This window comes from Heterodontus francisci, chromosome 5 (assembly GCF_036365525.1).
Source record: "Heterodontus francisci isolate sHetFra1 chromosome 5, sHetFra1.hap1, whole genome shotgun sequence".
Taxonomy (NCBI): domain Eukaryota; kingdom Metazoa; phylum Chordata; class Chondrichthyes; order Heterodontiformes; family Heterodontidae; genus Heterodontus; species Heterodontus francisci.
The window spans coordinates 163660417-163675580 of NC_090375.1; the positions used below are offsets into that span (position 1 = coordinate 163660417).

General features: G+C 39.2%; 1 protein-coding gene across 1 annotated transcript in view; it reads right to left on the reverse strand.

Moving 5' to 3' along the window:
- The window catches only part of rims2a (regulating synaptic membrane exocytosis 2a), a 749410-nt gene that overhangs the window by 482010 nt on the left and 252236 nt on the right, over positions 1-15164 (reverse strand). The window contains exons 13-16 of the mRNA XM_068032308.1: positions 7894-7965; positions 7008-7164; positions 3121-3231; positions 1199-1264 (exon numbers count right to left, since the gene is read on the reverse strand). Of these exons, the coding sequence (XP_067888409.1) occupies positions 1199-1264; positions 3121-3231; positions 7008-7164; positions 7894-7965 (406 nt within the window). The remainder of the gene's footprint in view (positions 1-1198; positions 1265-3120; positions 3232-7007; positions 7165-7893; positions 7966-15164) is intronic.

Sequence of the window (15164 nt, forward strand, 5' to 3'; positions counted from 1 at the left end):
GGATTGTGTAAAGGAGAAAAAGCTGGCCGTCTTTACCACAGCACACTGAATGGTTTACCCACTTCACAGATCTTTCATTGCCACAATACAAATTACATTTTGCCATTGCCTAAATAAATAAGAATCCCAGCAATCCTAAAATCTCACGATTTTGTCCTCTATAATTCATGAACAAAATAACACTCTTTAAAACTGCAGCAGGTCCATCAGTCTCTGAAAAGAGAACACAGGTCAGTGCCAGATTTATCACCATAGATTAACTTTTCTTTTTTCCTTCCTTCCAGTGGCTGACAGACCTGCTGCAAATTTATAACATTCTCTCTTCTAATTTCAGAATTTCAATGCTCATACTTTTTCCTTCTATCTGTAGTGTTATCTAGGTAATTCTGTACAACAAAAATAAGCTTCTATACTGGTTAATTAGTGTTTGAAACCTCAATCACATCATTCTGACAGAAGTACATTGGACTCGTTTATTTTCAAGCTTAAGAAAAAAGAAAGAAAAAGAGATAAGTTCAAAATTAATCATAATTAGGGATGAGCAACCCCGTCAGGTAGTCTGCAAAGTTCTAAATTGTATCATTTGGAACTCTTGAGGGCCTAAATATTGGATTCAGGTACAAATATTATTTTAGTGCCCTATCCCTTTTGTGAAATTACATAATGATATAAATAATACATTGGCACATGTGATACCATTTTCAGTTCTCCAAAACCTTCCATAATGGATAGTGGCTAGGTTTTATAACGCAGGTATTTTTTTTTTCATCATTACATTCATGATTATTCTGTTGTTTATCGCTTTATGTCAATGCTTACCGTGATCAAACCGGGGTAAGATCTACCAGTGGAAATGTATCCAAGCATCCAGGGCCCCATGCTGAAGGCAGCATGTACATAAGTACAAATGGTTTTAGTGAGATTTTGGCAGTCTAATAGTGCCGCTTTTCCATTGGGCAAGCAAGCCTTTTAAAATTTGTAACTTTGGGCCTGATTTTAACGCATTCAAAACCCACTCACTTGCACAGAGTTAAAATCAGGCCCTTTGATTCGGAAAATCTATTGTCTAGAGACTCCAAATTCAAATCTAGAGTTTGACTTTATTCCGATGCTCATTCCTAGTCATAATATCCATACATACATGCATACATAGTCAGACATAATAAAAAAACACCAACACACCCATGTTACAGTATACCTGAAATCCTTGTGATGATGTTCGATGGCATGACTGTGTCTGGACCGAGGTAGTGTAAGATACTGACTGCAGCGATGTGGGAGGTAATGGAAAAAACAAATGTATGGCATTTGAAGAATGAGGAGAGAAGTCAGCAGCACCAGTGAGCAGAAAAGAGAAGAAAATGGAGAGAAATATGATGAACAGTGTGTGCGAGAAGGTTAAAGTCTATAATTAAAAGCAAAGAGGAGCTTAAATACTGCAAAATAAATTTTTAGTGACGGCAATCTAGCAGCTTGGAACAACCAGTTACTTGCATTTGTTTTAGTCACAAATTACATGACCAACACTACAATAAGCTCATGAGAAGCTTGTCCTCAGAATGTTCTTTGAAACACAGGATCAGGAATGAGAATATCCAAGCCAACAAAGATGAGCCTAGGTATATCTGGTTAATTGGCCTACAGCAAGGACACACCAGGAAATTGGAGCCCAATTCAGGGCTATTGTTTCTGGGATGGGAGAGAGGGGTTATTGTTGTTTTTTTAAAAATAGAGTATTTACCTTTCTACCCTATGTGAAGTCTCCATGTATCATATACCACCCCAGCCAAAATGATGGATTTGAGGGAAACTTGTTCCCAGCTCACTATGTTAGGCACAGAACAATGCACAACGACTGCCCTGGATGACTGGCCCTCTGATTTTTACATCCTCCCTAGTCAGAAGTATTTCATAGCATTTCCCTTTGCTGGTATCATTAAGACCTGATCCTTACCAGAGTTACATTCACAAAGCCATATCTTACCACTTTGTGATTTAGTGAGTTAGAGTTTTGGTGCATTGCATCATGCGCCACACTCTGGGAATTAATCAACAAGAAGGACACTTAATGAGGATGCCATATAGCTCTACATACCAAGAACCTTAGTCCTCAACAGGACAAAGCCCAGGCGTGTGATATGGGTGGGTGTTGGATGGAGGGTGGAAACATGGAGATAACGGGGAAGTCCTGAGCACTCAGAAAACATCTACAAACAAGTAACATTAAAGTTTTTCCCCCTACCCATTACTCCAAACAATATCTATGATTCCAGTCAGAGAACATACTGGCCAACTTGAAATGGACAATTTGATGAAACCAATCAACGATCAACAGCGATCAACACTTCTCTCTAAAACTGCTGACTTTTACCTTAAACAACAGCAATTATCCTTTATTGCCCTGACTGGCTTTTGAAAGAATACCATGTTTATTCGTGCCCTACACTGGAAATAAATGCTGAAAATAATTAACAATCATCCTTGACACCATTTCAGTTCCCTACAAAAAAAAATAATGATAAGAAAGCCAAATACTCCACTATTCTGTGTAGCTACAGATTTAAAATTCCATCAGGAGTGCCAGATAAAAACACTGAAAGCTTAAGAAATTAAAATGAATACTGAATACAGTGGTAATCTTAGAATCAAGGCAACATAAATGGTCATATACTACATCACTTCTGGATATCTACAAATTTGAACTTGAGTAAATCTGGTAGATCAAATAGACTACTTTTTCTAACTGCCATGTTCAGGCCAATTAAAAAAAAAGTCAAAATTGCTGAGAGTTGTGACTGCATTTAGAAAAAATAGTCGATCCCGAGAGTTGTGTTAACTAAGAAGAGGCCTGTGGTACTGCAGATTTTTCTGATTCTATCTTTTTAAATTCTTGCTATTAGAACTCTATGCAAAATACATTTTGAAGGCATTATGGAAGACCAAAACATGCACATCAACTTTGAAAGCTTCCAAGGATATTCAATACTCAAATGACTGAAGCACTAAACATTAGTTACCCACATTAGATTATATAACAGTACAAACACATGTTGAGCTGGTTATACATTTAAAGATATCTCAAACTTTCCTGAAAAACAGGAGTCAATAATTTCTAATTACCTTTCCCTCTCTGGAGAATAGTGGTCATCCAGCATCCTGTGTCTGTCCATTCGGCTGATGGTGTTGTACTGTTGAGAACAGCGACTGCTTCGAGGACCCAGCTCTGAGCTTCTGCAAAACACAAATCAACTATCGTAGCAGTTTTCTAAGAATTTAAGATCCCAGCTTGATCTTTGTAATGTCCGGTAACACAATTAGAGAAATTACTCTTTTGACAATTAGGTTCTACATTAGTTTAAAAAAAATTGGTGGAACATAAAACAAACTGTTGATTTGTTATTGTCTGTTTTGCATTACTGCTGAACTCCAATTTCACCTTAAATAAAAACAGAAAGTGCTGGAAATACTCAGCAGGTCAGGCAGCATCTGCGGAGAGAGAAGCAGAGTTAACATTTCAGGTCTGTGACCTTGAAAGGTCACAGACCTGAAACGTTAACTCTGCTTCTCTCCACAGATGCTGCCTGACCTGTCGAGTATTTCCAGCACTTTCTGTTTTTATTTCAGATTTCCAGCATCTGCAGTATTTTGCTTTTAGTCCAATTTCACCTTAACTGTTTTGTCACTGATTTCAAACATTTTAGTTGTCTAATATTGCATATTTTGTCTCAAACTGTATATCTGTAGATATACCTTACTGACATTAATATCTTGTCTTGTTATATTTTGCTGGCTTGAACTATATATCTCAAGTACAGCAAGTCATGTACTAACAGGTTCAGTTATAATGATATGGATAAGCAAGTGCAGAAGTGGCAATTAATAACTGAGCACAAGTCAAAAACTATTTAGCATGTTTTAGCTTTAGGTTTTTTGTTAGCATAATAGCAACTTACATCAAGCTTATTTTAAAATCATGTGTTTGCCAATGAATTCATTCAATAAATGGGGGTAGGAGGCGTGGAAAGATACTTTTTAGCTCCACTTCTGCAGAGGCGTAATTAATTTAAGTAACACACCAGAGGATAACAATTGATGAAATAGGGAAACAGGATATGTGTTATGGCTTTCATTTGACAATGAACCTGAGCTCATAACTCACGAATGCTAGGCAGGTCAATTGCAAATCAAAAAAACACCAGCAAATATGCTTCTACCTAATATTCTGTTTTAAGGTGTCATTTCATTCGAATGCAATAGATGTGTCATTCAGGTTGTTAACAAAGAAAGAAGAGTAGGATGTGACTTCATGGAAGCTGGACGATATTGTCACTATGGCACAGAAAAGTTAACTGTGGAAGAAAATAATTTAATCAACATTCAATTTACGTGGGAAAAAATCTGCACACTCAGACAAAAATTTAATATTGGTTGAAGAGAAATTATAGTTGCCATTAGAATAGGGGCTTGTGAATTAACTTTTGGAGGTTAATTTTATTGAATTGGGGCTGTCAAGAACCAATAAGACGATGACTGTGGGGATATTTGAAGTTCTATTGGGGAGGTTGCATAGAATAGGTATAACTTGAGTTTGCAACTGGAGCTGTTTAATAATATTAAGGACATAAGAACATAAGAAATAGGAGCAGCAGTAGGCCATACAGCCCCTGAGCCTCCTCCACCATTCAATACAGTCATGGCTGATCTGCTGTCTCAACTCCAATTTTCCATCCACTCCCCATATCCCTTGATTCCCTGAGACACCACAAATCTGCCTATCTCAGCCTTAAATTTACTCAACAATGGAGCATCCACAACTTAAAGTAATTAATATTAGCAGATAAAATGTATTAGAGAAACTTAAGGAACTGAAAACCAACAAATCCCCAGAAGATCCAAGGGTTCTAAAAGAGGTCGCTGCATATTGTGAATGCACTGGTTATGATTTTCCAAAATTCCCTAGATTCTAGAACGGTTCCAGTGGATTGGAAATTAGCAAATGTAACACCAATATTCAAGAAAGGAGGGAGAAAGAAAATCAGGAATTACAGGGCAGTTAAGTAAATGAACATCAAGGGACAGGCCATCAGAAATGCTCCATCTATCAATATCGGTGACCATGCTCTGGAAGTGGTTGAAGAGTTCACCTACCTAAGCTCAACTATCACCAGTAACCTGTCTCTCGATGCAGAAATCAACAAGCGCATGGGAAAGGCGTCCGCTGCTATGTCCAAACTGGCCAAGAGGGTGTGGGAAAATGGCGCACTGACACGGAACACAAAAGTCCGAGTGTATCAAGCCTGTGTCCTCAGTATCTTGCTCTATGGCAGCGAAGCCTGGACAACGTATGTCAGCCAAGAGCGACGTCTCAATTCATTCCATCATCGCTGCCACCGGAGAATCCTTGGCATCAGGTGGGAGGACCGTTACTCCAACGTAGATGCCCTCAAGGTGGCCAACATCCCCAGCATATACACCCTACTGAGCCAAAGGTGCTTGAGATGGCTTGGCCATGTGAGCCGTATGGAAGATGGCAGGATCCCCAAGGACACATTGGGCAGCGAGCTCGTCACTGGTATCAGACCCACCGGCCATCCATGTCTCCGCTTTAAAGACGTCTGCAAACGCGACATGAAGTCCTTTGACATTGACCACAAGTCGTGGGAGTCAGTTGCCAGTGATTGCCAGAGCTGGTGGACAGCCATAAAGGCAGGGCTAAAGAGTGGCGAGTCGAAGAGACTTCGCAGTTGGCAGGAAAAAAACCAGAAGCACAAGGAGAGAGCCAACTGTGTAACAGCCCCGACAACCAATTTTATCTGCAGCACCAGTGGAAGAGTCTGTCACTCTAGTATTGGCCTTTATAGCCACTCCAGGTGCTGCTTCACAAACCACTGACCACCTCTAGGCGCTTACCCATTGTCTCTCGAGACAAGGAGGCCAAAGAAGAAAAGAAGGCATCAGTAAAATGCTGGAATCTATTATTAAGTCTTACAATTATGGAAATGTGGAACAAAGTAATCTACATAGGATTTATGTGAAAGATTGTCAAAATGAAATCTTCACATTTTTAGCCATAATATATTTTCTAAGTGATTTTTAAGGACTTGAGAAAATAGTTGATAAACATCAGATCTATGTTTTACTTGTCCAAACACAAACTTAACAGAAATCTATAGCCTGTATGGCTTTGTAAAGTAGCAAAAAAGAAACATGTAAGGAGAGATGGAACTGGGCTGCTAGGCTTAGCATCTGCAATTCAAGTTATCATATATCTACCATACGCAGCACACATCAGTGAAAACAAAAATGTATCAGAATACAATTCTCCCCATATATTGCACATAATTAAAAGTCTACAACTTTGAGGTTTGCAAGTAACTGCAAGTTTTCCTCCTTTTGTCAATTGATATTACTAATAGTTGCATCCATAAGCAGCTCTAATGAGAATTGCATGGGAGGGTGCTCATAAAACAAATCAGTGGTTTTTCTGCAGCCTGATGGCTTAATTAATAGACCTAATTCAACAAACAATAGTTAAATTTGTGTTTGGACTTCTGCATATAAGGGTCAGAAAGTTACTGCATTGTCTGAGAGAACTCCATAAGTGGGAGAAGCAGTATACTGAAGTTTGCAATGATATTCCATGCTAATTTTTGGATCAATCTAGAAGGTATGTGCCTGGTATAAACATTGAGGTATGGTTTAAGCACCATTTGGGTTGCTAATGAAGACATGCTCTTGTAGAGGACTAGCAACTCATTTAGAACTCTCCATTGCTGGTTTCTTATTTTTTTTCACTGTGGATGTTAATAGATTACACATCTCTGCTTGTTTTTTTTATGCTCAACAAACTCTTGAAGGAACACCTCCTCAAGTTAATTGCCTACATCAGAATGCATACGAAGAAATAAGTTTTATATTTTATCTTAATCTCACCCTTTCATATCAGTACCAATAGAGCAGCAGATATTTATGTCTCTCCAGTTAACTAGATGCATGCTTAACCTTACCTTTGAGGAGGAGGAACACTAGGGGATCGGGAGCGGGTCCTGCCCATACTGTCCCCACGAAGTGCTGAGCCTGACTGTGAACAATGGTTTGATGACATTACTTGCTCTGGAACTGATAATGTTGAACTCTGAATATCTCTCCCATTGTGCCTATAATCTGAAGAGAGAAATGTAAGGAAAAGAGCAGTTTAGAATATTATACTTTTCTCTTATACAATATTAAAGCGCAAAGGAGTAGAAACTTGTTTTGGGCGATAGTGAATCAGCAACCTTTGCTTATTTTCTTTTCCACTGAAGTCAAAGGGCTGTTGATTTGCTATTGCCCATTTTGCGTGATGATCAAAAACAAATTTCCATTCAGATTTTCTTTTTGAAAACATTCCCATCAATTCTTTATATTTTCTTACAGGATAGCCATTAACCTCAAATACACATTGCATGGCTAGGCTTTCAAAGAATATATTCTGCGACATGGGACTTTGCCCTGAACCTGCATTTCTCAATTTAACCAAGTGAAAATTATGGATATGGAGTGTAAGCTTCTTTTGGACTGAGTGAGAGAGGAAACATGGAAAATAGATTACAAGTATAACTGGATATCTCCCCCAACCCCACCCCAGCCACAGACACACAATTATCAACTTAGCCATTAGCCAGCAGCTACTAGGCTTTGAAGAAATTATACTTTGAAAACATTTATATTTGGAATATAAAGTTATAACATCTTTGTCTCATAACTGTTGTTTGCTTCTGGCTTTGAGCTCAACGGAAATCAGTGAAACCGATTAAGTATCTTTACTTTTGATTAAGGTATTGCAGAAATTGAAAATGTGTGGGAGAAATGGAGATGGAGGAGGATGGCAGTGCACTTGTTTAGCTTTCATACCTGAAGAAACAACCCCAATTCCATCATCACAGTCATAGTCAGAGACTTCACTGTCACTGATGCGATGAGATCCTAAAATTTAAAAAAATTACATTTTGCAAATAACACACGTTTTCACAAAGGGTTTTGTAGAGATTTTTTTTGTCTCATACACACAAATAAGTAAAGCTAGTTTTACTGAAAATAGGGTTTTGATTCAAGGGCTAAAAAGCAGGTAATATGTGACTGTTCGCCAAACTAAAATAAAAATAAAGCTGAAATAATTAGATTCTTGTGCTATGCAAGAACATGCTCATACTAACCAGATATATTGAAAAACTTTTGCCCAATTTCTAAAGAGCTCCTAATTCAGAAAGGGTTTTGCACTTTCTAATTTTTTTCTAAGTGCCTTTCTTCCCCAAATTGTGAATTTTCAAATTATAGTGATCCAAATATTTGTAGGCTTGGAAAGAAAAAAAGTTATCTTGTTCGCCAGAAATCACAAGAAATTTCACTACATAAGTTTGCAGATTCAGATTCTGAAAGGCTGGTATTCAGGAGCCAGCTTCTGCAATTACATCTGGTCTCTGTAGACTGGCAGTGGACTTGTCAACTCAATTTTATCTGGGTCTATAAGCCTCTGTGATCTAACAACATTCAGGAGGTGATTCACCAATGCTGAGCTCCCAGAATCTGAAGTAAACAAAAAGCAGCAATATAAAAGACCCCTCTATTTGCTCAAATTCCTCGTGTGGGCCTAATTTCAGAATGTGTACTTCTTCTGAAATCACTGACTTTTGTTTCAATTTCAAATGGCAGAAAAAATTGTGAGAATAGTAAGAGGAGGGCATTAGGAAAATTGGTACTAAGTTCAAAGATATTACTCTTGCATAAGATAAGAATAAATAAAGGCCACTCTGTCCATCTAACTTACAAAAATCTAAACAGCAGGGTGAAATACTCATTTACACCATTTTTATTTTACCTGGCCTTGGCACCAAATCAATACCTCTCCATTCATTGCTGATTGAAAAATCTGCATATTTCTTTTCTGAACACTTCAACCCTACATTCACTGCACTGGGTAATAATCTATTCTACAACTTCAGTTTCAAGTAGTTACTTTTGAAAGCATATATAATATGTTTAGTGATTGCATGCATACAACGCATCAACATGCATAAGGTATAAAGCCAGGCATACATTTCTATAGTAAGCTAGATACACTCTGGACCAGAAATTGAGATTAATCATATATTGGGATTAATTATCCTGACATTAAAATGCTAAGAATGGAATAATTAAACAAGAGGAGGAGATCTGTGAGAGAAATATTACATTTCAGTAGGGGTTTTGTATGGTGATTTCTGAGTTGCTGTTTGTGAACAGCAATCTACTGGGGTTGAAGGGTAGAAATGTGGGGATTGATTATTCTGGAGTTTGTTTTATTACCTTTGGAGATCAGGGATTATTTATGAAGAACTTTCCTTTCAGGGATTAAATAGCTTAGATAGAGTCCCTGATTTGAACTCCTCCCACCTGTCAGAAAGCAGGTAGGGTAGGTGGGGGGGGGGGGGGGGGGTAGGTTGGTGGCGCTGTTAAAACAATGGCAGTCACTTACCCTAACCGATCCTACTGCCTTCCTGAAGTATCCTGATGTTAACCTGCTCTTTGCAGCAAGTGTGCGGGATACACATAGGTAGGAAGTGAGAACCTTCATTAAATTGGCAGATCATGAACCAATGATGTCTGAGGCCTGAGCAGTGACTGATTTCCCATTAGGCCAACTCTGCCAGGAGCAGAATTGTGGGCTAGAAGAAGCCCAAGCTGGTAAGTTTAAAAATTAAATGTTTACTTGTGGACCAGGAGGTGCACAAGTGCCTTGAGCCTCCCGTACCCCGAGATTTCCCACCCACACACTGCCAACAATTGACTGACGGGTACTGTTTCCAAAGGTCCCCTGATGCAGCCTCCTACTGTCAAACTCCATCTACTACTAGCCAGCCAGGTAGTGAATCTGTCCGAGTTCAGGCAGCTCTTATAGGAAACTGAGGGAAACGAGGTGCAGCTTGATCCACCACCTTCAACATTCACTCCCTTCATCACCAAGCACAGTGGCAGCAGTGCGTACTATCTACAAGATGCACTGCAGCAACTCACCAAAGCTCCTTCAACAGCACCTTCCAAACCCACAACTTCCACCATCTAGAAGGACAAGGGCAGCACATGCATTGCAACACAATCACCTGCAAGTTCCCCTCCAAGCGACACACCATCCTGACTTGAAACTATATTGCCATTCCTTCACTGTCACTGGGTCAAAATCCTCAAACACCCTTCCTAACAGCACTTTTGGTGTATCTGCAGTGGTTCAGGAAAGCAGCTAACCACCATCTTCTCAAGGGCAATTAGGGATGGGCAATAAATGCTGGCCTAGCCAGGGATGCCCACATCTCATGAACAAATAATAAAAAAATGTTAAGATTGGCTGGACCTCCATCTACCCAGATCCTGCAGCATCACTGACAACTTCAGAGCCCACATGCACTGCACCCTTTTCCATGCCTTTGTTACTCTCAACTCGACTATTCCAACACACTCTTGACTGGCCTCCATAGTCCGACCCTCTGCAAACTTGAGGTCATTCTAAACTCTGCTCCCCATGTCCTATTCACCCATCTTCCCTATGCTCAATGATCTACACTGGCTACCAGTTAAGTAAAGCCTCATTTTAACATTCTCATCCTTGTTTCAAATCCCTCCATGGCCTTGCTCCTCCCTATCTCTGCGATTCCCCTCCAACCTTAAAGCCACGAGATTTCTGTGCTACACCAAATCTGGCCTCTTGAGCATCCCTGATCTTAATCACTCCATGACTGGCACCATGTCTTCAGCTGCCAAATACCTAAGCTTTGCAATTCCATCCCTAAATCTATCTGCTTCTCTACCTCTTTTTCCTCCTTTAAGACACTTCTTTAAACTTACCTTTCTGGCCAAGCTATTGGCATCTGTCCTAATACCTCCTTATGTGGCCCTCTGTCAAGTTTTGCTTGTTTTATTAGGCCTTATATAAATGCAAGTTGTTGTTGTACCCAAAGCCACTTTAAAATCCAGTGCCATATTACAGTAAGCTGTCGTGGAAGGAATACTGAAGGTCAAACTTAAAGGCACATGTTTTCTGGTTTGAGCATCCAAATAGCATTTGAAAAACTGGTAATATGAACAGGAAAAATAGGCACTTATGTTATGCTTCCATTCTATGCCCGAACAGCATTGCAGTGGAATTTCCTGCATAGCTTTTCAGGTAGTTGTACCTGAGGAAGGTACAGTAATGTAAATGAATGTCAGAGAGTTCTATGTTCAGATATCCTACTCTAGTGGCAGTTCAGAAGAAAACTGCTTGCAAAAAGAAAAACAGATGCTATAGCTTCCAGAGCTGTTGTTTGGTGGCACATGTCTTAAAGGGACAAGCTGGTCTTGCAAAGGAAGATCTTTAAATTGCAAGATGCTGCAGCTTTTCTTTACTCACTGGTAGACACTGTGTTCGGTATAATGGTTTCCCCTTTTGCAAGGTAGCTTATTTGGAGACCAAATAGGAGCAACAAACACAACTCACCTTGACAGCTGAAGATACTCGCATGACCTTCTTCGAACCACTGCTTTACCAGTAAAAGGCAAGAATCCTCCTCCCACCTTTCTCTCCCACAATTAACAGGATCCACCCAATCAAACCAGCATTCAATATCTATTCCTAACTCTTCAGTTTACACATCCACACTTGATTTCCCTGTTCACCTACAGGTAAAAATGTACAAATGTACAAACAGTGGTCAAGGTCCAGTAGTGATTTATTGCAATATGTGTTTTATGTGGCTGCCTACTTTTTATCACCACAATTTTACCACAGTGGAATTTTAAGAAAAGCTACACAGCAAGCTAAAAGCTATAGAAGTTACAAGGAAATAAAAGGCAAATGTTGATTTTGTCAGTGTGTTTTGCTTCCCCACAAGATCATAGCCGCACTTCTGTTTGCCTCAACAAACTTGGATCCCTTCACCTTCCACTTCATGCTGGTGCCATCCTATCCCACCAGAGAAACAGACAAACAGAATTAAGGGAAGGAACTTCAAGAGTAAAAGCACAGATATTGCAGGTTAAAATTCCAGATATGATAAAAGCATTTTACACAAGCCTTCAACAAAACTTAATTTAAAATATTGAGGGCATCCAAAAAATGCTTACCTTCTTGCAAGGACCTCAGGCTAGTCAAGAATTAATATTCTGCAGTTATCTCCTCTTGTGTTATGTCCCTTTAATCAGCTGAAGGACCGAACATCTTGCCAGCTGAGGCATCTGCACAAATCATGCGTTGCTACATGTACCCAAAATTAACCGGCAGTATGTAGATGAAGGAAAACAACAGATTCCCTCATCTCCTACCCGGGTGCAGTGCAATGTGGGCATGTTACCACAAAACATAACTTATTTCAGGAAAATCAACCCTAAAAAGTCCTTAAATTTCAAAAACTCATGCTTTTTGAGCCGTTTTAAATACAAAATACAATTGTAATTCAGAAAATCAAGTTAACAATAAGAACAGAACAATGCATAGAATGAGAAAGATCCACTCAGTTCTTCTACAGACCTGCACTATATAATCTATGCTATTGTGGATTCTATCCAACTATTTAATCTTCATCAATTCCCCATGATCTCCAAAAGTAATCAGACAAACTCAAGAATAGGTACCAATCCCTATGTTTCCACTATTCAACTCTGGCAGACAACGCTCCACAAACAACAAAGAATCCACCACATCCAATAGAGTATTTGGTCATTTTAATATATACATGCTTAAAACTTCAATCCCATTTCTGAGCAGATGTGTATCCATCTTTTTGAAGAAGCTAATTGACATGGGCTTAGGGAAATTTCTTCTCGTCATGCATGACGCTTTTTAATTTTGAACTGGTTTCCTCAAGTTTGTGTTCATAATTCAAACCAAATAGCGAGCTTACACTTCTTGTTACACTTATTATTTAAAGCCTTGATGGTTAGTCCTTGGAATGCCATACTATATATATATATATATAAATGCTCATATATCTTGCTTTTTTATTTATTAGTGAGTGAGAAATCAAGTCTTGCAGATGTGCAATTGTGAGAGTGGTTCACTTTATTCATCTAGAAATTATTGTTCCATAATAAACAAGATGTTCAGCAAGAATTGACATATAAGTCAATAAGTTTAAGTAAGCCACAGTAGGTTTTAGCATATTCTGCCTGGCACCAAGCTGCTTTAGCAGCTTAGATTTTTTCCCCCCAACAACCCATATATCTGATGATCGAAACATGAAAAACATTTGCTCAAATTTAGCTCCTATAGTATATATTGAATCAAAACATTATTGCAGCTGAATCTGTTTCACATTTACTTTAACTTTTTATACTTAATTAAGCCACAAAACTGCTCAAATATTCCACTTAAAGAAATCCTTAATATTTCCCCAATTCCACCATTTTAATTTAAAAAGACTAAAGGACCATTGAGAATGATCATCTTTTTTCACAGAGTAAGAAGAGCAACCTTTTGATTTCCTGTCTGACTTCCCTCACAGCAAACTTTACTTTAAAAATTAGGAAAATTGATTTTTGGGTCTCAATAGCTCAACTGGTAAATGCAACACCTAGGGCTGAATTTTTAAAGCTCGCCACCAAAACCGCATGGCGCACGCACGAGATGTGCGCCACTGTGGCATCACGATATTTAGCATGGCGGCTCATTTACATGGAAGGGGTGGAACGCCTGCCCCCGATGATTTAGAGGGGGCAGGTGCTCCGGCCACGCAACAGCATCCGGCGCCACCGCGCAGGCACCTTCGCCATTTTTAAAGGGCTTCAAGCCCTTCAGTTAGATTGAAAGTTTCAAAGGTCCCGGTCTTCAAAAAATAAAATTACAATTTTAATTGCCCTTTGAATGCCCTCTTCCCCCCCAAAAAAATCATTGTATGTGATCCCAAACATTCCCTCTTGAACTTTATAAACTTTGGCCCTCAACCCCTTCCTACCATCCCGACAACCAATAGGAACAGTTTCCCACCACCCCCGTCCCCTGCCCTGAAAACTTCACTTCACCACCCCCCCCCTCCCCACTAGTGTTACGCCTCAGATCTCTGAACGGAGATCAGAAGGCATGGGAGTTCCGGCATCCGGCCGGAATATCAGCGTGGGACAGCCGTCGGGACCAGGTAATTGATCATCAATTCTTTAACATTTATTTTATTCTTTAAATTAAGGTTCCATCGCCAAGTGGCGGGAGGGGGCCGCCAATGTGGCCTCACCGCCGATGGAAAATGGGGTGTGGCGGACTTCTCCCATAGGTATTTTCCGGGTCCCCCTGCCATGGTCCCCGATGTCAGGGGCTGGTAAAATCCAGCCCCTAGTGTGGTACTGAGCTATATGACACACCTCTAAGGTTTCCTTCCTGATCTATGCTAAGTTACCTGATTTTCGCCAGTTTAGCAGTGGCTGAGCTTTATTTGGCCCAGATTTCTAAAACTGTTCCTTTTGGCTAGCTAGTTACCACCTAAAATAGACTATGCAGCATTTAAAAATATATACAAAAATAGATTTTCAAATATATTGATAATTGAGTTCATCTGTGTAAGATGTAAAGAATGAGGAGGAACAGGAAACACTGATGACCATTGAGCTGAACATTTTCTTTCTTAATCAAAAATATAACCAAATAAGTGCTGATCTATTATATTAAGCTTTCAGAAATAAATCTTCAAGACCTGTTTCAGCAACTGTGAAAAACCCACTCTCAGGCACATCAAAATAGTAAAGACGTGATTGATGGGGCATCCACTTAAATATATAAATACAATAGAAGTAACATTACCATCAGCAGCATAGCTATTCATTCAGGATTGAGATAGGAATTAAAGCTCGGTTAAGGAGATCTAGTATCTTTGCATCTCTACATGCACAGCCAGAGCACTCTGTAACAGTCACTCTCAAGTGGTGTCCAACACACCAACAAGTGTTTCTATCACTTTAATTCATTGATTTATGCTAGTAATTTACCTGAATTTAATGCAAAAGGACCTGTATCTGGAAAATAAATGTCAGAATGGAATACAAATGAAACAAATATGTAGCAAAAAGCATATATTCTAGCAACATAATGGAAATGAACAGATAATATGCCTAGCTTGTCAGAAGATATAATCAATGCTGGTAAGGCATGTTGGCAAATAATTTATTAGCAAATAGACTATTAGCACTAA